This window comes from Ascaphus truei, chromosome 9 (assembly GCF_040206685.1).
Source record: "Ascaphus truei isolate aAscTru1 chromosome 9, aAscTru1.hap1, whole genome shotgun sequence".
NCBI classification, from domain to species: Eukaryota; Metazoa; Chordata; class Amphibia; order Anura; family Ascaphidae; genus Ascaphus; species Ascaphus truei.
The window spans coordinates 21,624,530-21,646,411 of NC_134491.1; the positions used below are offsets into that span (position 1 = coordinate 21,624,530).

At 49.6% G+C, this 21,882-nt stretch overlaps 1 protein-coding gene across 1 annotated transcript in view; it reads right to left on the reverse strand.

The window, feature by feature from the left end:
- PIK3C2B (phosphatidylinositol-4-phosphate 3-kinase catalytic subunit type 2 beta) overlaps positions 1-21,882 on the reverse strand; it is a 154,342-nt gene that overhangs the window by 5,043 nt on the left and 127,417 nt on the right. The window contains 13 exon segments of the mRNA XM_075613715.1: positions 1,425-1,506; positions 3,682-3,799; positions 5,053-5,177; positions 6,662-6,863; positions 7,839-7,948; positions 8,939-9,095; positions 9,471-9,640; positions 11,160-11,296; positions 12,421-12,550; positions 13,920-14,012; positions 14,412-14,519; positions 18,469-18,649; positions 20,557-20,651. Of these exon segments, the coding sequence (XP_075469830.1) occupies positions 1,425-1,506; positions 3,682-3,799; positions 5,053-5,177; positions 6,662-6,863; positions 7,839-7,948; positions 8,939-9,095; positions 9,471-9,640; positions 11,160-11,296; positions 12,421-12,550; positions 13,920-14,012; positions 14,412-14,519; positions 18,469-18,649; positions 20,557-20,651 (1,708 nt within the window).

The window sequence follows — 21,882 nt, forward strand, 5'->3', positions numbered from 1 at the left end:
CATCGCCTTAAACACTATGAGCATAGATCGCTTGTGCTTCAGCCGCGCGACACGATAAGCGCTCGCACTCTGGCAAGCAAGCGGAGTGTATGAGCGCTGCCTTAGAAACGGAATGACCTGTGGTGCTGCCAACTCCATCCCCAGTCTGACCTATGAGTTTTGCTCTCTCAGCCAGACCCAGATTTCCGTCTCTGGATGGAGCTCGCAATGCCAATCTCGCCACCATCAAGGTAGCGTGAAAAAAAAATGCCAGTTTTTAGAAGCGGTTTCCATAAGGGATTCTGTGAGAACTGCCGTTGTGGGCAAAAAATGCGAGACGGAATGAAACCGCTTCTAAAAAACGCCTTTTAGGCACGGATTGGAGAAACAGGAACCAAAAAAGACAAAGCACTACTTTCCAGCAGGTAGAAATTATCAAAAAGGCCGGGAGAGCGTTCCCAAAGTGATAAAGAGCTAACGCTTGAAACGCGTAGGTGGGGGCATTTTTGCCTGTGTATGCTGTGTGTCTCTATGCTGTTAATAAATTAGCTTTGTTTTTCACTTTGGGAACGCTCTCCCTGCCTTTTTGATCATTTCTACCTGCTGGAAAGTAGTGCTTTGTCTTTTTTGGTTCCTGTTTCTGCATTTGAATAAAGACATCAGCACACCTGTACCCGAGGACATGAATTACCACCCAAGGATGCTGCACTCACTACATGTGAGTCCTTGAGAAATATCGCTCTTTTACCATTCATCACACTATATTATTTCATATATGTGTCTGGACACTTTATTGTGTGTATACCTTACTACAGTGCCATGCGGGATACTACCAGTTGATTGGTTTTATAGGAGATTACCTCATTCATTGATACCTTAAGGGTCCTCCAGCTAAAGGATTCTAATTATCATTACCGTATATACTTGCTCACGCTGAGCATTGCACTATTTGTGTATCAATTAGACACAGATTGGACATGTGAGACGGTCTTACAGAATACAAAGCACGCCAATCCCATCGGAACGGGCGGGTTGTCACACTTCAGCGCTACAAGATTACGCCCCTGTGATCCTACATCTGGGCTGTGACAGTAACCTGCATGTGATGTACAAAGATAGCAGGCCCCCTCTTATATCACCAAGAGGTGCCCCGCACAGCTTTTGGAAAAGGTGTCACTCTGATTGGCTAAGGCAGTTGTCAGGGATACGATGAGCTCTTTAGAATGTTCCGCACTGATCTCGTTAAAATCCAATTAGACTGGATCAGCGCGGCACATTTAACCAATCACACGCAGGAACTAATAACATGCACCTTTATCACAGCCACTGGTCCCTAACCTAATTAACCGAGCCCAGAATCAGATGGCCGAAAGGCTTGAAACGATGAGGGACAGAGGAGAAATGGGAGGAGAGGGAACATACTCCGGAGGGCCTTGTAAGTTTACCTGAGGGTCTCGGGACCGCCGCATTACTCACGTTCTTCTCATCTCGTGGGAGAGAGTGGAAAAAGGTATAAACCAGATCGCACTGTGAGGAGGAGAGAAACACATTACCTGCGGAGCAGGAGCACAACCGAGTACATTGCAACCCCCCACAAAAATACAATATATAACGTGTGTACTATGTAACAGCCGTCATGTAAAGGAGAGGGCAAAAGGGTGTGTACTATAACTAATAATAATTGTATTTTCTTGTATAGCGCAGACAGTACATAGAATGTTTGCAGGTCCCTGCCCCGCAGAGCTTACAATCTATGTTTTGGTGTCTGAGGCACAGGGAGATAAAGTGACTTGCCAAGGTCACAAGGAGCTGACACCGGGAATTGAACCAGGTTCCCCTGTGTCACTCTCATTGTCATGGTTATCAGTCTTTACTCGCTGAGCCGCTCCTATGTAACAACCATCATGTAAACGAGAGGGACAACAGTGTGTGTGTGTGCGCTATGTAACAACTGTCATAAGGCAGAGTAGTAACAGAGTAACAAACAGCTAGTGATGTGTTTACACAGTACGTGCATACCGGACATACAATGTAACCAGGGACAGAGGCGACACTGTAACCCACATCCCAGGAACAAACTGACCATAGCGAGACGTTCAGACTCCCTGGGCCAGAGAGCAAGGCCTAATTACCCAGGAGTGCAGCTACAAACAGCGTGACAGGCGCTGGGCAAACCTCCAGGGTAATGGACACAAGTATAAGCAAAAGAGACACCCGCTCGCCTTCATCCTGCCCAATACCTAGTGGGCTAAGAACAATACTATGCCAAAGACTGATATTCCCAGCGTTAGTATTTCTCAGCACTGGGGGGTTATTATATGGGTACATTGTTATATGCTTCAACGCGTTTTTAACCATTTTTTTGTCCCAATTATTTTCAGTTCTTTGTTAGAATAAAATGATTATAAACATATTACTTGCACTATACATTTTTTTAACCATTTCCTCACAACACTACCCATGATAGCGTTCTGTGTGTATTTCTCAGACCCAATGCTGACACTACACTAGTACTAGTTTGAATGTGGGTATTCGATACTCTCCCCATCTTTTAAGGGGAGGCGCCTCTCTTTATTTTAATGGCTACAAGCCGACCTCTGTCTTATCAGGGTTACTGGGAACAGCTGTTACCGGGAAGTGGTTAAGATAGGAGAGAAGAGGGGAGCTTAGCATGAAAGACTGAATGTGCCTCGCCTCGCCCGGCAACGGCAAACAGAACCAACGCGACATATCAGCCTGCAGTGTATACACAGCACTCCTCACACTACTGCGCTCTCAGCCGCACTTCCATGGCAGCATCCTGTGGTCTCCTAGATACTGAGTACTTCTCTTCTGACAAACGAGACCTCATGCAGGATCCAGCTAACAATCCTTCTTAAACAAATCTAACGGTACTAAACGCAAGTATCTGCCTGCTTTTGTTTCTTTGCGGGAGTGTTTGTGAATCCAGTGTTGTCTGTACCCTTATCCCACACTGTCCTTATCAGAGAGCCAGGAAAGAACAAGGGAAGGGCGGGGAGAGGGGGGGGGGGGTCTCTGCCTGCGCAAATACTTGTTGCACCCACATTCACATCCGACAAAAAGGGAGCGGCCAGAGCAAATCAACCCCCCTCCCACGTCTCTGCTCACAGACTGACAAATGATTCTCAAATGCTTAAAATGCATCAGTCACCCTGATGTCACCTCTTGCACGTCACTGTCATCAGTTCACTGTGTTCCGGAGGAACCGCCCTTAAGGGATTCGATGCAATGATGAATAACACTTCCAAGCACGTTCACATGTCTCGGACAGCCCACACACCTACCTACTGCAGCAAAGGATTCTGGGTAATGACATGCAAATGAGCAGTCATAATGCAATCACTCCACCCCTCCCCCATATCTTTTAGGAACCTTCCCATGTCCCCCCTAGCTAAGATGCATGGCCGGGGGGCACCGATTGAACCACCCGTACTGAAGCTGGGATATCCTGAAACCCCTGACCTGTTGGGGGGCCGTTGAGGACTGGAGTTGAGAACCCCTGAACTAATCCAAGGGGCTTGGGGTACATGTACCACTTGCTCATACATCGCTCGCTCGTGTCCTCCCCCGACCTTTCAGCCGTGGCGGCCCACACGGTGGGGGGCTGGTAACGGGACGTGGGTGGGGAAGCTGGTGCACAAATAAGTAACGATAAACACACGCCTCGGACGCGCTCCTCACCTCCGCCACCTCGGGGGTCGCGTTAACCAGGTGCCACACGTAGCCATTAAGCTCCTCCTTCCGGCGCTCGGCCGCCGCCTCCCCGCGGGATCGACCAATCACAAAGCGGCTGGGGAAGCTGGGAAAGGAGTGGGGTTAGAAAATCCTTTATCCGCTGGTCAAAGTGGCGATACTGTGCCACATGGGAGGGGGTGTTTAAAATGGCTGCTGGCCTGAGTCTGACAGTACATGCGGGTGCCGAGTATCACCTCTTGATTACAAACAAACTGCAACTTAAAATCTATCTGAAGTGGCTCAACCTTTCCGGTGATTGCCGGGGGAGAGCGCGGCGCCCCATAGTGCCGGCATCTCCTCCTGCTATCATGTGACGCCGCGTTGTCATGACAACGCGACGCAACAGGAAGAGATGCTGGCAACAGGGAAGGTAAAAGGCAAAGCCATACTCCCACCACGCCCCGCCATACTCCCACCGCAGCCCTCCATACTCCCACCGCGCTTCACCCCGCCACATTTCCACCGCACCCCACCATACTCCCACCGTGCCCCGCCCTGCCATACTCCCACTGCACCCCGCCATACTCCCATCGCACCCCGCCATACTCCCACCGTGCCCCGCCATACTCCCACCACGCCCCGCCATACTCCCATCGCGCCCCGCCACGCGCCCCGTCATACTCCCACCGAGCCCGCCATACTCCCACCGCGCCCCGCCAAACTCCCACCGCGCCCCGCCATACTCCCACCGCGCCCCGCCATACTCCCACCGCGCCCCGCCATACTCCCACCGCGCCTGCCATACTCCCACTGCGCCCCGCCATACTCCAGGTCGGCCCTGGAGTTCCCTCGCAGCCCGGCACCTCTCCCTGCTTGTTGCCCCCACTCTGCCACAATCCCACCGCACCCCGCGGTACTCCCACCGCGCACCGCCCCATGCCCACTGCGCCCCACCATACTCTCACCGCACCATGTCCTGCCATACTCCCACCGCGCTCCGTCATACTCCCACCGCTCCCCGCCATACTCCCATCGGGCCCCGCCATACTCCCACCGCGCCCGCCATACTCCCACCGTGCCCCGCCATACTCCCACCGCGCCCCGCCATACTCCCACCGCACCCCGACATACTCTCACTGCGCCATGTCCGTCATACTCCCACCGTGCCACACCCTGCCATACTCCCACGGCACCCCGCCATACTCCCACGGCACCCCGCCATACTCCCATCGCACCCCGCCACAATCCCACCGCACCCCGCCATACTCCCACCGCGCCCCACCATACTCCAGGTCGGCCCTGGAGTTCCCTCGCAGCCCGGCCCCTCTCCCTCCTTGTTGCCCCCGGGCACAGAGCGCTGGCTAGAGGTGGCGTTACCTGGGGAGCTGTGATGAGGGGAAGAGAAGCCTCAGCTTGCTGTGCAGTTCCTGGAACTCCTCGAAGGATCTCTGGATGAGCGAGGTCTCGTGGGGGCTCTCTCTCTCCACTTTCACTATGAATACCTGCACAGACCAGCACACACACACACACACACACACACACACACACACACACACACACACACACACACACACACACACACACACACACACACACACACACACACACACACACACACACACACACACACACACACACACACACACAGTGAGAGAAACACATTATTATAATATGTATGTAATATATACATATATATCGTTGTTATAGAGGTAAAACTCATTAAGTGTACTTTTGGCAACAACTCACTAAATGCGCTTCCTGACTTGGAATTTCTTGATATTTCAATTCTCAATTAGTCATAGTTCAGTGTTACCAAAGCATAATACTCATTAAGAATGATTTGAAATAATGTCAAAAAGAACATTTAATCACCTTTTCCTCAATACCCAAAGAATGTAGTTAATTACTTTTACCTCTACAACGACACACACACACACACACTCCCCCCCCCCCCCCCCGGAGTCAGGGCACACATTAACCCAAACGATTGGAGCTTGGAGCGGGTGCTTCTGCTAACGTACTAAACTGTACTATGTAAAAGAGTCTAAAAAGCTGACACCAAATGGTACAATAAATGTGTCTTTACTAGCTCAACGCTTCAGCTTCTCAATGGAGGGGTCTTGGAAAAGGCAAAAACATTGGGAAGCCAAAATGTTAAGCTAGTAAACACACACATACACACACACACACACACACACACACACACACACACACACACACACACACACGGTGAGAGACAAACAAACACACACACGCGCACAGATACACACACACAGTGAGAGACAAATAAACACACACACAGAGTGAGAGAGGCACACAAACACACACACAGAGTGAGAGAGACACACACACACAGTGAGACAGACACACAAACACACACAGTGAGAAAGACACACAAACACACACAGTGAGAGAGACACACAAACACACACAGTGAGAGAGACACACAAACACACACACGCTTTTGAGGAAAGTTCCGCGAGTGCCAATTCCTTTGTGAATACATTGTCTACAATTCCTCCGAGAACCCGGGTAAGTAAACTACTGAAATAGAAGTGTTGCCACTTGTGTAAATATATATATATATATATCCATATAATCTGTAGAAAGAGAGAGACAATCACACACACATATGAGAGAGAGGAGAGAGGGGAGACAGAGGGGAGAGAGGGGAAGAGAGAGACAGAGGAGAGAGAGAGAGAGAAACAGGGGAGAGAGAGAGACAGAGAGGAGAGAGAGAGAAACAGGGGAGAAAGAGAGAGAGAGAGAGAGACAGGGGGGAGAGAGAGAGAGACAAAGGGGAGAGAGGGAGAGACAGAGGGGAGAGAGAGCGACAGAGGGGGGAAAGAGAGAGACAGAGGGGGAGAGAGAGACAGAAGGGAGACAGAGAGGAGACAGAGAGAGAGTGACGTTTGCATGTGCAGTACGCATGCACACAAACGCTGAATGTTGCAGGTGCTATGACAGGGAGCTTTGAGTGACTCACGTATCCTTTATTAGGGCTGAATATCTTCTTGTGTTGGCTCAGGAAGACATCGCAGATCTTCCCGTCCGTCTTCAGCGAGTGCATCCGCGGAGCGAAGGATAGTGCCAGCCGGTCGTCCGAGCCGCTGAACTTCATCTGCGCCAGGTTGTGGATGAAGAAGTTCAGCTTGGTGGCCACGGAACCCAGACTGGATTCAATGAGCCTGCGGGGGGGAAAGGGGAGAGGGGGAGAGAGGTGGAGGGGGGAAGAGGGAGAGTGGGGAGTGGATGGAAGAGAGGGAGGGAGTTGGGGAAGAGATAGAGAGGGAGTGAGGGAAGAGAGAGAGGGATGGGAGGGGAAAGAGTGGGTAGGGGGGAGAAGGGAGAGGAAAGAGTGGGGAGTGAGAGTTGGGTGAGGGGAGAGAGAAAGGGGATGAGTAGAGAGAGAGAGGGGATGAGTAGAGAGAGGGGGGTGAGGGGTGATGAGGGTGGGGGGGTGAGAGGAGAGAGGGTGGGGGGGGTGAGGGGAGAGGGGGTGAGGGGAGAGGGGGTGAGGGGAGAGGGGGTGAGGGGAGAGGGGGTTAGGAGAGAACGGGGTGAGTAGAGAGAGGGGGGTGAGGGGGGATGAGGGTGGGGGGGGTGAGAGAGAGGGGGTGAGGTGAGAGAAAGGGGGTGAGGGGAGAGAGATGGTGAGTGGAGAGTGAAGCAGATCAGCGCCTTGGGAGATACAACTTATCAGCACGTCTGTTATACCCTAACAAGGGTCCCCCCGAAAGGTAGCCCAAACATCCGATGTGCGGATACATCGCCTTCCGTGTACTCTACAGGGCTAATACAGCATGCAAACCCGAGTGCCATCCCCGCGGGCCAGGGACCTCCTCCCTATTCTCTCAGTTTGTCTTTACCAATATGTGCCGTTTTGTTACACAACGTTATTCCCCCTTGTACTGCGCCGCGGTATATGTTGGCGCCATACAAATAAAAGATTATAATAAAAACACGAACCCAACTCCGTGCCAGAGAGGCCAGGAATTCATCAGGGGCTGGGGCGGTGAAGGGGTTAATACACCGACAGCCCTGCATGTCCTCCCTGCTCTCTCTTGCTGTGACTGTCCCCAGCCTCGGGGTCCCTGCCCCTCTCCCACAGAAGGGTGGCACGTTCAGAGAGAGAGAGAGAGGCTGCAGCGCGGCCGGGTTACCTGGTGAAGTAGGTGGTGGCGTCAGTCTCCGAGTCCTGCGGGCGAAGCGCGTCGTAAACGTACTTCAGATCCTGCAAGTCCGACAGCTCCGGAATCCCACAGGACAACATCTATAGGGGACAGAGAGAAGGTCAGTCCCCAGGTGCGGTGACACGGACCTCCATCCCCTTCACAAGGTCAATGCTGACCCAGCGCTGAGCTAATGCAATATAGAGCAGTACTGAGTTTGAGTGACAGCCGCCTGCTACTAAGTAACAGGAGTGCTACCTCGTCAGTAATTAAAGCTGCCCAATTAGCCTCTCCTAGAAACCGGCATGCTGTAATACAGGGTAGTACTGAGTAGTACTGCTTCTCGGAGAGCTTCCATAAAACAATTAAGTAATAATCCCCTCAGAACAGGGCATTACTGGCCAATAATGCCCTGGCTGGAAGAGTTGAAGGCCCGAGGCAAAGCCGAGGGACTGTAACCCAGCCAGGGCATTATTGGCCAATAATGCCCTGTTCTGAGGGGATTATTACTATTATAGGCTAAATGTAGGCTTTTTTCATAAATAATAGACACTTTTGTATAGTTATATAGATTTTTTTAATTAAAATAAAATAAAATGGTAAATACATTAATTTAAGGCTGGAATTATCGGAGCCCTCCAGAATATTATATAGTTATTACTGTATCCCTTCCTTCTCGCCGCGCCCAAATCTCCGCTGGCGTTTCGCCGCCAGTGACCTCACTGCAGGGATCCTCCGCCGCTAGCGGAAGTCATTAACTTTAGCCCTTAACCCAAAACCTCCTAATCTTAAACCCTGAATACCAACGCTAACCTACCCTAAAAACCTTAACCCTTACCCTAAAATGCCTAAATTAACCCCTTACCCTAACCGCTACAACCCCCGCGGCTTGGTCACGGCGACACAGCCGTGACTACGGCCCACAATCCCCCTTGAATTATCGCATTCCTCCCATAACTCCAAATGAATTATACAAGACCCCTCTAAATCCAAGCTGCCTGCCGCCCCTAGCACTCCCCCCGCCGGGATCTCCCCACCGCAGGGGGCTTCCCCCCCCCGCCGGGATCTCCCCCCTGGGGGGCGGCTCTCACCAGTCCCAGAAGATTGAGGAAGAGGTGCGTGTGTTTGCGTATGAGGTTGTACGCCTGGCAGCACAGGTCCACAAAGTCATGGAACCGGCTGGATGTCTTGTCCCCGCCGTTGATGACGTACGCCATGTCCGAGGTGAAGACGAAGGGAGCGCGGTCGCTGTGGGAGGAAGGGGACAGAGAGGGGGGGTTCGTGAGAGAGGGGGCAGCGGGAATATAGCTGTCCTTTGCTGCATGTTACTCAAACACTCTTTGGGCTCTGAATGGGGGGAGCGTTCGTCAAATCCCTTAATCCCACCCTATCCTTATCTGAGAGCCTATAAAGGTAAAAGGGAAGGGAGAGGAAGATGGGGGCTCTGCCCGCGCAAACTCTTGTTCAATATCAGACAGAAAAGGAGCAGCCGGCAGAGGAAATTAAACCTGTCCCAAGTCTCCGCGTTTACAAACGGATTTTTATAATCATGATCTCATAATGCCTACAGGCGTCGGATTTTGGGGTACAGAGCAGCCGGTATCCCGGACGCGGCCCGCTCACCGCTTGATGTTCCCGAACATCTGCGCGTGGCCCAGGAAGCGGCCGAAGTCGATGTGGAACATGTGTCCGCTGGTCTTCAGCATGATGTTATCGTTGTGCCGGTCGCAGATCCCCAGGACGTAGGTCGCCACGCAGCACCCGGCGCACGAGTAGATGAAATTCTCCACCGCCTGGGAAGTGGGACAGGAGGCATCGAGTCTCTCCGCTGGGGCAGCCTGTCCCCCCCCCCGCTCTCCCTGAAACCCCTCCCCTGTACTCAGGGGGTAACTAACTGTGCTCCCCAAAAACTGTAGTGAGGGTCCCGTATAAACATCAAGTCCGCTCCATCCTGCCCTCTTCCTATCACTACGTAATGCGGTTTATTGTGTGTGTATATGTGTGTGTGTGTGTGTGTGTGTGTGTATGTATATAAATATAACACACACACACACACACCCACACACACCCACACACACAAATGCACGTGTGTTTGTGTGTATATATAGAAAATAAAAATGCCACGTGTGAGCCCATTCACACGTGTCAGACAGGTCTGTAACCCTGCCCTTCCCCATTATCTCTTAGCATACAATGCTTCCACAGCCAGGGATTCTGGGTAATGACATGCAAATGAGCACACAGTGTCACCTTTGGCTTCAAAACCATTTGAACATGGTCTCCTATAAGCGTATGCCTGCCGCATTACACCGCTTCTCAGCACAGCCTGGGTTAGTATATATACATATACACACACACGTATATTAATACATATCCCTAATGGCGTTTAGTGTAACTGTGATTATTGTCGGGACACATTATATGGACCGGTCTGAGCGGCCCAGCCCTGTTGAAAGGATACACATCGGGCCGGGTTTACTAAGCAGTGGTACTAGACAAGACCCCGGCCAGCCCGGCTTCGTAAATATGACCCCTTATTGACCGTTCAAATGAATGGGGGCCGGAAGAGGCCTTGATAAAGAGCAATGTTTAGAAGATATGGCCCATAGTCCGGTATCAATCTGGTTTCAGGTCTGTCCTTGAAAAAAGGACCACGAATAAGTACACAGCATCTAAAGCAAGGGGGCTCAACTGCAGTCCTCAAGGGCCACCAACAGGACAGGGTTTCAGGATATCCTTGCTTCAGTACAGATGGCTGTTTTTTAAAGATATCCCTGCTTCAGCACGGGTGGCTCAATCAGTGGCTCAGTCGGAAACTGAGCCACTGATTGAGCCACCCGTGCTGAAGCAGGGATATCCTGAAAACCGGACCGGTTGGTGGCCCTTAAGGACTGGAGTTGAGCCCCCCTGCTTTAGAGCATCGTACAAACCACGTTCTCCCGTGGATGGGACTCAGCCACGTTCTCCCGTGGATGGGACTCAGCAGTAATTGTTGTCGATTTGTTTTTGGTTAGTGGAATGCTCTGCTAACCCTTTCACTGCCGCTGCTTTGCAACACGCTGCAGGCCTCTCTGGCAGCGAAAGGTTTATTCACCGCTCTGTGGATTATAATGTATTTTTTTTAATGGTCGGGTGATCTGCCTGGTCTGGGAGCGAGTCATTTCAACGCGGTTATTTTTTGAACAGCAGGCATTATGAATGTTTTTTTTTGGCTTTGGAAAAGGAGAGAGCAGCGGTAATCAGCGTCGCCCGCTACGGCCGGGGGGAGCAGGCAGGGGGGGGGGGGGGCGGGGCGCACGGACATCTCCGTACCTTGTCATAATCGTCCTCGGTGGGGTTGTGTTTTTGGAGCCAGTCGGCCAGCGGGCGGTCCTTAAATGACCCGGTCACTCCGTGCTCCACCTGGATTTTGCGCAGGGTCTCGGCGGTCGGAATCATCTCCACCATCCCTGCGAAACATGGACCCTGCTATGAGTATCCAGGCGTCGGGGGGCTACTCAGACACCCCCTGATAGTGCCAGGAATATCGGCTTGTATTTATCTGGTGTATTTCGAGATAGGACAAGTGCCTGGGATTTCATTTCTAGGGGGTTTAAGTTTCTGCTGCCTAATGAATAAAATGTGTGGGTAAAATCAATGCGTCACATTATAACTCCTCCTACTGCGCCATGTACCCCTCCCCAAAAGATTGGACGACACAGAGGGGTTAAAAGCTGTTGCAAATTACCCAGTATGTTTTGTTTTAAGTGGTAAAATGGGTTTCTTTATCTCTAGCATCTGATGGGAACCTTTACACTGCACTGGGCTCTGGGGTGAGCTGCATTTTAATGTCCCGGGCACTAAATATGTAAAGCGCTTCAATCTCCTGAACAGAGCATCAGATATACAAAATAAAAACAGAGTTGGAAAGGGAAATAGACATTTAATATTATATATATTATATTATTAAATTATTATTATTATATATATATAATATTTTAATAGACAGCCAACATGCTGATCAGCGCAGACTGGCGCTTTAGCCTCCTCAGTGCCAGGGGGTCGTGCCACGTCTGTGGCCACAGAATCTCCGGCACTTCCTGATCACTTGACCGCTCGAGAGTGATCATGTGATCCGTTCCGGCCAGAGGTGAAGGGGAGGGTCCCCCTTTTCGTGGGTTACCCACCTCCTCGGGGCCGGCTGGGAGTTTGTCAAAGTTCGGTGCCGGGGAGAGCCCGGGGGCCTCTTACCTGCCCTGGCAACTCCTCCAGCGACATTGCTTTGTCGCGACGTTCCGTTGCCATGGCGACGCGTCGTCGCCAAAGGAGAAGATGCCGGAGATGAGGAGGAGATGTCGGAGTTAAGAGAGGCTCCCGCGCTCTCCCCCCCCCCGGGAATATGTTTAAATGTTGTGGGGAAGCGCGTGGGCCCCGGGGGGTGGCACTTTTCTTGACCATTAAGGCATTGAAAGAGTTAATGGGCATCGGTCAAAGCTCGTCACGGCTACACTTCGTACCCCGGGCCTACCCGTGGCAGGAATGACGCTGGATCGGCCAGTGCGGGAGCGCCGGAGTGAAACGAACCCCTACTCACCTCGGCCGCGCCCCGTGGAGAAGCAGCGGTAGATGACCATGCGCATGTCCAGCCCTTCCTGCACCCAGATCTTGTTCATGATGCGGATCATCTGCAAGGTCAGCATGTCCTGGCGGAGGTCATCCCCGCACTGGGGGAGGAAGCAACAAAAAAAATGATGATGATGATGATGATGAGCCATCCCAAAGCCCAGGATCGCGCGCTGAAACGTCACTTCCGTTCCACAGCCTTCGTAGGTCGGCAAACTCTGTGCCCGTGGCGAGGCTGAACCTGTATTTCCCACAAGGCCGTCTGTCCTTCTCCAAGCAGCCGGGACCGCTGATACAGAACCTCCCCGGCCACTTCCCAGCTGCACAATGTTAACAGGTAACTGCACACATTTAGCTTTTCGATCCGCGAGTAACGCCCGGCTCCCCGCAATCTCCGTGGTCCGAAGACACAATGGACATTGACAGCAGACAAGAACCCCTCGGCACACCCAGGCTGAAGCTTTTCCTATCCGCTGGGAAACCTCAGTCCCGAGATCTAAAGCATCGTACACAGCACGCTCTCCAGTGGACGAGGCGCAACTGTAATTGTGGTTGATTTGTTTGTTTTTTAGTGGCTTCCTTTAGTATTTACAGATTCAGGGGGTTCTCAACTCCAGTACTCAAGCCCCCTAACAGGTCAGGTTTTCAGGATATCCCTGCTTCAGCACAGGTGGCTCAATCAGTGGCTCAGTCAAAGACTGAGCCACTGATTGAGCCACCTGTGCTGAAACAGTAACTGATTGAGTCACCTGTGCTGAAACAGGGACTGAATGAGCCACCTTTGCTGAAGCATGGACTGATTGAGCCACCTATGCTGACGCTGGGACTGAGTGAGTCCCCTATACTCAACTTGAGACTGATTAAGCCACCTGTGCTGAAGCAAGGACTGATTAAGCCACCTATGCTGAAGCAGGGATATCCTTAAAACATTACCTGTTAGGGGGGTGGGGGGGTCTTGAGAAGCCCCTGCCCTAATGTCTATCCCATGCATGTCTGAATTCCCTTACCGTATTAGCCCCTATCTAACTTTAATCTGAATCCCTTCAGTGTACATCTGCGTTGCCCCAAAGGCGGACAGCCTTTGGCGCAGCTGAAGGGCAGCCAAAGGGTGTGAGAAGTTCGCTGATGTTTGGTGATACAGATTGTATCAGGTGTTAAACATTCTCTATTTCAAATCTGAAACTCACTGGCCCTTTATCCCCTGAACCCAATTTTCCAACTCCATCTGTGCATGAAATGTCTGCGAATTGACTGTATAACCTCTGTTCTTTTAATGTAACCATGTATTGTTATCCTAACTCTGTGCCCAGGACATACCTGAAAACGAGAGGTAACTCTCAATGTATTACTTCCTGGTAACACATTTTTATAAATAAATAAAAACACCCCCTCTGCTGGAAGGTAATTTCACGAATCCCCCACTCCGCAGATATAAAAGCGTCAGCTCCCCGGCCCGAGCATGGCATTTACCTTAAATATAACGCGGATATTCTCCCCCAGCGGGTCCACGTTCTGGAAGGTGAGTTTCAGCGGCACCGCGTTAGAATTGAAGTAGGAACAATCCTAGACGACATGAAAATAAAGAGCAGTGAAAGTATATGATATAAAGACACGATAAATAATATTTATGAAAAAATAGAAATGAACAGAGAATATAAAGTAACTTCTTGTATTCATAGAGGCACTCTTATTTTCAAAGAGATTTAGGCAAAATATGGAGCCGCCAAATATGATCTTTTTATTGTCTCGTTACAGAGCCCAGAGATATGATACTTTGTATCAGTATTTACACAGGGTTTTACATTGTAGCTTCAGCAGCCACCTCTGGGGTGGAACCCTGCAAGCACACGCACAGCGGCCTCCGCAGAGGAGGAGAAAGGGGCGATATTGTTGTTCTGCCTGCAGGAGGCGCAGTGAGGGGAAGGGGTTTGCTTGAGATGGCACAGAGGGAAAGTGACGTACCCGCGGCACGATCCCCTTCACGAGCAGGCTGGGGCTCAGCGGGAGGCGGCAGGACCCGTTCACATTGAAGAACTGTTTGACATCGTCCAAACCTTCTCTCAGGATGGTCTGTACAGAGACACACACACGTCTGTCCATGTTACTGTCATACACATCACAATATCACACACACACGTCTGTCCATGTTACTGTCATACACATCACAATATCACACACACGTCTGTCCATGTTACTGTCATACACATCACAATATCACACACGTCTGTCCATGTTACTGTCGTACACATCACAATATCACACACGTCTGTCCATGTTACTGTCGTACACATCACAATATCACACACACGTCTGTCCATGTTACTGTCATACACATCACAATATCACACACACGTCTGTCCATGTTACTGTCGTACACATCACAATATCACACACACGTCTGTCCATGTTACTGTCATACACATCACAATATCACACACACACGTCTGTCCATGTTACTGTCATACACATCACAATATCACACACGTCTGTCCATGTTACTGTCGTACACATCACAATATCACACACGTCTGTCCATGTTACTGTCGTACACATCACAATATCACACACACGTCTGTCCATGTTACTGTCATACACATCACAATATCACACACACGTCTGTCCATGTTACTGTCGTACACATCACAATATCACACACACACACGTCTGTCCATGTTACTGTCATACACATCACAATATCACACACACGTCTGTCCATGTTACTTTCATACACATCACAATATCACACACACACGTCTGTCCATGTTACTGTCATACACATCACAATATCACACACGTCTGTCCATGTTACTGTCGTACACATCACAATATCACACACGTCTGTCCATGTTACTGTCATACACATCACAATATCACACACACGTCTGTCCATGTTACTGTCGTACACATCACAATATCACACACACGTCTGTCCATGTTACTGTCATACACATCACAATATCACACACGTCTGTCCATGTTACTGTCGTACACATCACAATATCACACACGTCTGTCCATGTTACTGTCGTACACATCACAATATCACACACACGTCTGTCCATGTTACTGTCATACACATCACAATATCACACACACGTCTGTCCATGTTACTGTCGTACACATCACAATATCACACACACGTCTGTCCATGTTACTGTCATACACATCACAATATCACACACACACGTCTGTCCATGTTACTGTCATACACATCACAATATCACACACGTCTGTCCATGTTACTGTCGTACACATCACAATATCACACACGTCTGTCCATGTTACTGTCGTACACATCACAATATCACACACACGTCTGTCCATGTTACTGTCATACACATCACAATATCACACACACGTCTGTCCATGTTACTGTCGTACACATCACAATATCACACACACACACGTCTGTCCATGTTACTGTCATACACATCACAATATCACACACACGTCTGTCCATGTTACTGTCATACACATCACAATATCACACACACACGTCTGTCCATGTTACTGTCATACACATCACAATATCACACACGTCTGTCCATGTTACTGTCGTACACATCACAATATCACACACGTCTGTCCATGTTACTGTCATACACATCACAATATCACACACACGTCTGTCCATGTTACTGTCGTACACATCACAATATCACACACACGTCTGTCCATGTTACTGTCATACACATCACAATATCACACACGTCTGTCCATGTTACTGTCGTACACATCACAATATCACACACGTCTGTCCATGTTACTGTCGTACACATCACAATATCACACACACGTCTGTCCATGTTACTGTCATACACATCACAATATCACACACACGTCTGTCCATGTTACTGTCGTACACATCACAATATCACACACACGTCTGTCCATGTTACTGTCATACACATCACAATATCACACACACACGTCTGTCCATGTTACTGTCATACACATCACAATATCACACACGTCTGTCCATGTTACTGTCGTACACATCACAATATCACACACGTCTGTCCATGTTACTGTCGTACACATCACAATATCACACACACGTCTGTCCATGTTACTGTCATACACATCACAATATCACACACACGTCTGTCCATGTTACTGTCGTACACATCACAATATCACACACACACACGTCTGTCCATGTTACTGTCATACACATCACAATATCACACACACGTCTGTCCATGTTACTGTCATACACATCACAATATCACACACACACGTCTGTCCATGTTACTGTCATACACATCACAATAACACACACGTCTGTCCATGTTACTGTCGTACACATCACAATATCACACACACGTCTGTCCATGTTACTGTCGTACACATCACAATATCACACACACGTCTGTCCATGTTACTGTCGTACACATCACAATATCACACACACGTCTGTCCATGTTACTGTCATACACATCACAATATCACACACACACACGTCTGTCCATGTTACTGTCATACACATCACAATATCACACACACACGTCTGTCCATGTTACTATCATACACATCACAATATCACACACAAGTCTGTCCGTGTTACTATCATACACATCACAATATCACACACAGAGACACACACAGGTCTGTCCATGTTACTGTCATACACATCACAATATCTCTCACACACACACACACACCTGTCCATGTTACTGTCATACACATCACAATATCACACACACACACGTCTGTCCATGTTACTGTCATACACATCACAATATCACACACACACGTCTGTCCCATGTTACTGTCGTACACATCACAATATCACACACACGTCTGTCCATGTTACTGTCATACACATCACAATATCACACACACGTCTGTCCATGTTACTGTCGTACACATCACAATATCACACACACGTCTGTCCATGTTACTGTCGTACACATCACAATATCACACACACGTCTGTCCATGTTACTGTCATACACATCACAATATCACACACACACACACGTCTGTCCATGTTACTGTCATACACATCACAATATCACACACACACGTCTGTCCATGTTACTATCATACACATCACAATATCACACACAAGTCTGTCCGTGTTACTATCATACACATCACAATATCACACACAGAGACACACACAGGTCTGTCCATGTTACTGTCATACACATCACAATATCTCTCACACACACACACACACCTGTCCATGTTACTGTCATACACATCACAATATCACACACACACACGTCTGTCCATGTTACTGTCATACACATCACAATATCACACACACACGTCTGTCCCATGTTACTGTCGTACACATCACAATATCACACACACGTCTGTCCATGTTACTGTCGTACACATCACAATATCACACACACGTCTGTCCATGTTACTGTCATACACATCACAATATCACACACGTCTGTCCATGTTACTGTCGTACACATCACAATATCACACACACGTCTGTCCATGTTACTGTCGTACACATCACAATATCACACACGTCTGTCCATGTTACTGTCATACACATCACAATATCACACACACACACGTCTGTCCATGTTACTATCATACACATCACAATATCACACACAAGTCTGTCCGTGTTACTATCATACACATCACAATATCACACACAGAGACACACACAGGTCTGTCCATGTTACTGTCATACACATCACAATATCTCACACACACACACACACACACACACACACACACACACCTGTCCATGTTACTGTCATACACATCACAATATCACACACACACACGTCTGTCCCATGTTACTGTCGTACACATCACAATATCACACACACACACACGTCTGTCCATGTTACTATCATACACATCACAATATTATGCACAAAACACACGGGAAACGTATCCAGCAATTTCAAAAGTGATACACGGACGTTGCTTAGCATATAATCTTCATTTGTAACATTTAATACCGGTATATCATTTTGATATATTTAATTATATTTCAGATATTTTACAGTTTTACTTTACTGTGATACTCGGCACTCACCTGTCTGGAGGAGGGAGCAGCCTCGCGGACCTTCTGTGCCAGTTTGGACAAAGTGTTGACCAGCCAGCACTGCCGGTCAAACTCCTCACGCAGACCTTTGCCGCAACAGCAGAGGAGAGCGGCCAGGAGGTACTGATACCGAATGCTGAACTGGGAATCCTTCAGACAGTCCTTCAGCAGCCTGCACACGAGGGGGGCCCCATGATTAGTATCAACCGGCAGCGTGGGAAGGAGGCAGGCAGGACACGGCGGATGCAAACAGCAGAGGAGAGACACCATGGTAATGTCAGCAGCCATTTTAAGATCCCGAAATGAGGATACGGAAACAAAAAATAAATTCAACAGTCTCTGTACCAAGGACAACTCCCAGTCCTCAAGGGCCACCAACGGGTCAGGGTTTCAGGATACCCCTGCTTCAGCACAGATGGCTCAATCAGTGGCTCAGCCGAATAGTGCATCACCTGTGCTGAAACAGGGATATCAAGAAAACCTGGCCTGTTGGTGGCTATTGAGGACTGGAGTTGCCCCCCCCCCCTGCTCTATACTACACAAATACTGAACACAAAGCGCGTCATTTACGTAGCGCCAATGTGTTAAAGGAGAAATCCAAGAGGGCCCTTTTGTAGCAAATTATTTTTTTAATAGAGAATTGAAGCAGGGGGTCCCCAGAGCTGAACCCCATTCTTTTCAGCCCTGCGGACCCGCTGCTTCCAGAGATACTTACCTCCGTAGTAGGTGCCGGTATGTCTGTGCTTTTGAAAGCTCCCGCGTCACGCGGGCCAATAGGAAGCCGCACCGGATGACATCACAGCTTCCTATTGGCCCGCGGGGAGCGGGAGCTTTGAACAGCGACCGTTACGTGATCACTGCTAGCCGGGAGGCACCCCATACGGAGGTCTGTATCTCCGGAAGCAGGGGGTCCCCGGAGCTGAAATTCACGGGGTTCAGCTCTGGGGATCCCCTGCTTCAATCCCATGTTAAAAAAACAAAAGAAATTGCAAAAACAATCGCCCAATCGGATTGCCTCTTTAAGGCCGTCGCTCATATTTTTGCCCCAAGTGTCAGCTAGAGCGTCAAAAGGGTTAATTAGGGAGACGTTTATAAAGAGATTATAAAAGGAAGTATCAAACTGTGCGTATCTGGGCATTGCAGATCTCCCATTAATAACATACAGTACCCATGTGGGGAATATAATAATATAGATTAGTTAAATTCATCAACACATAAATGAAAATCTGGGATAAAGGGTAATTCCCTGTCCCGAAGATCGAATCGGTGCGTGCGGAGAGCCACGGAAACCGCCACATAGAGGATTTGTGTTCGGAGAGGGTCACCTTTGCCTCCCAGGTGTAAGGGCTGTGCTACACTTCACTCATTTGTACACAGGGGAATAGTGGCGGCATCAAACCCATTCTCTCTGCACTGCAGCACGTCTGCTAAAGTACAGAGTTCCACCGGACCCGTGTTCAACAGGAATCCCGGGGGGGGGCCTGCAATTCTCAGGTCATGTGAAAATGTACCAAATACAGAAGAATTGACAATGTATCTGATCTCAGACGCGCTATTAGAGAGGGTTGGGGTTCCTTACAATGCATCTGATCTCAGACGCGCTATTAGAGAGGGTTGGGGTTCCTTACAATGCATCTGATCTCAGACGCGCTATTAGAGAGGGTTGGGGTTCCTTACAATGCATCTGATCTCAGACGTGCTATTAGAGAGGGTTGGGGTTCCTTACAATGCATCTGATCTCAGACACGCTATTAGAGAGGGTTGGGGTTCCTTACATTGCATCTGATCTCAGACACGCTATTAGAGAGGGTTGGGGTTCCTTACATTGCATCTGATCTCAGACTCGCTATTAGAGAAGGTTGGGGTTCCTTACATTGCATCTGATCTCAGACACGCAATTAGAGAGGGTTGGGGTTCCGCAAAATTTCACAATATAATTATAGGGTTCCTTAACCAAAAATAAGCTTGGAAACCCCTGCATTAGACCCTCCACTCCCCCTCTCACGGACACAAACAGACCAGTGGTAGTTACGACACCTCCATACTGCACCCCCCATTACACAATCCGTTCCTACGCACCAGAAGAAATAGTGAGTGATCCTGAGGTCACAGATGGCTCTTTTCAGAAGGAACCGGACCAGCGGACTGTCCAGATAACACTCGTATTTCAGAGCCTGGGGAGGAGGAGAACATGAGGGGATCAGCTCCAGTGACACATTGTGTACATCTGCTAACGGATACTGGATTTCCAACAAAGCACAAACATCTCCTACCAACCCCTGCGTGGCCAGAGTGGTTATATTGACCTGCGTGGCCAGAGTGGTTATATTGACCTGCGTGGCCAGAGTGGTTATATTGACCTGTACGAGCTGCGGGAGATAATTAGGGGGGGGGGGGGGGCTGGTTATATTGACCTGTACGAGCTGAGGGAGATAATTAGGGGGGCGGGGGCTGGTTATATTGACCTGTACGAGCTGCGGGAGATAATTAGGGGGGGAGGGGCTGGTTATATTGACCTGTACGAGCTGCGGGAGATAATTAGGGGGAGGGGGGGCTGGTTATATTGACCTGTACGAGCTGCGGGAGATAATTAGGGGGTGGGGGGGCTGGTTATATTGACCTGTACGAGCTGCGGGAGATAATTAGGGGGGCGGGGGGGCTGGTTATATTGACCTGTACGAGCTGCGGGAGATAATTAGGGGGGGGGGCTGGTTATATTGACCTGTACGAGCTGCGGGAGATAATTAGGGGGGGGGGGCTGGTTATATTGACCTGTACGAGCTGCGGGAGATAATTAGGGGGGGGGGCTGGTTATATTGACCTGTACGAGCTGCGGGAGATAATTAGGGGGGGGGGCTGGTTATATTGACCTGTACGAGCTGCAAGATGATAATTAGGGGGGGGGGCTGGTTATATTGACCTGTACGAGCTGCGAGATGATAATTAGGGGGGGGGGGCTGGTTATATTGACCTGTACGAGCTGCGGGAGATAATTAGGGGGGGGGGGCTGGTTATATTGACCTGTACGAGCTGCGGGAGATAATTAGGGGGGGGGCTGGTTATATTGACCTGTACGAGCTGCGGGAGATAATTAGGGGGGGGGGGGTTGGTTATATTGACCTGTACGAGCTGCGGGAGATAATTAGGGGGGGGGGGGCTTGTTATATTGACCTGTACGAGCTGCGGGAGATAATTAGGGGGGGGGGCTGGTTATATTGACCTGTACGAGCTGCGGGAGATAATTAGGGGGGCGGGGGGGCTGGTTATATTGACCTGTACGAGCTGCGGGAGATAATTAGGGGGGCGGGGGGGCTGGTTATATTGACCTGTACGAGCTGCGGGAGATAATTAGGGGGGGGGGCTGGTTATATTGACCTGTACGAGCTGCGGGAGATAATTAGGGGG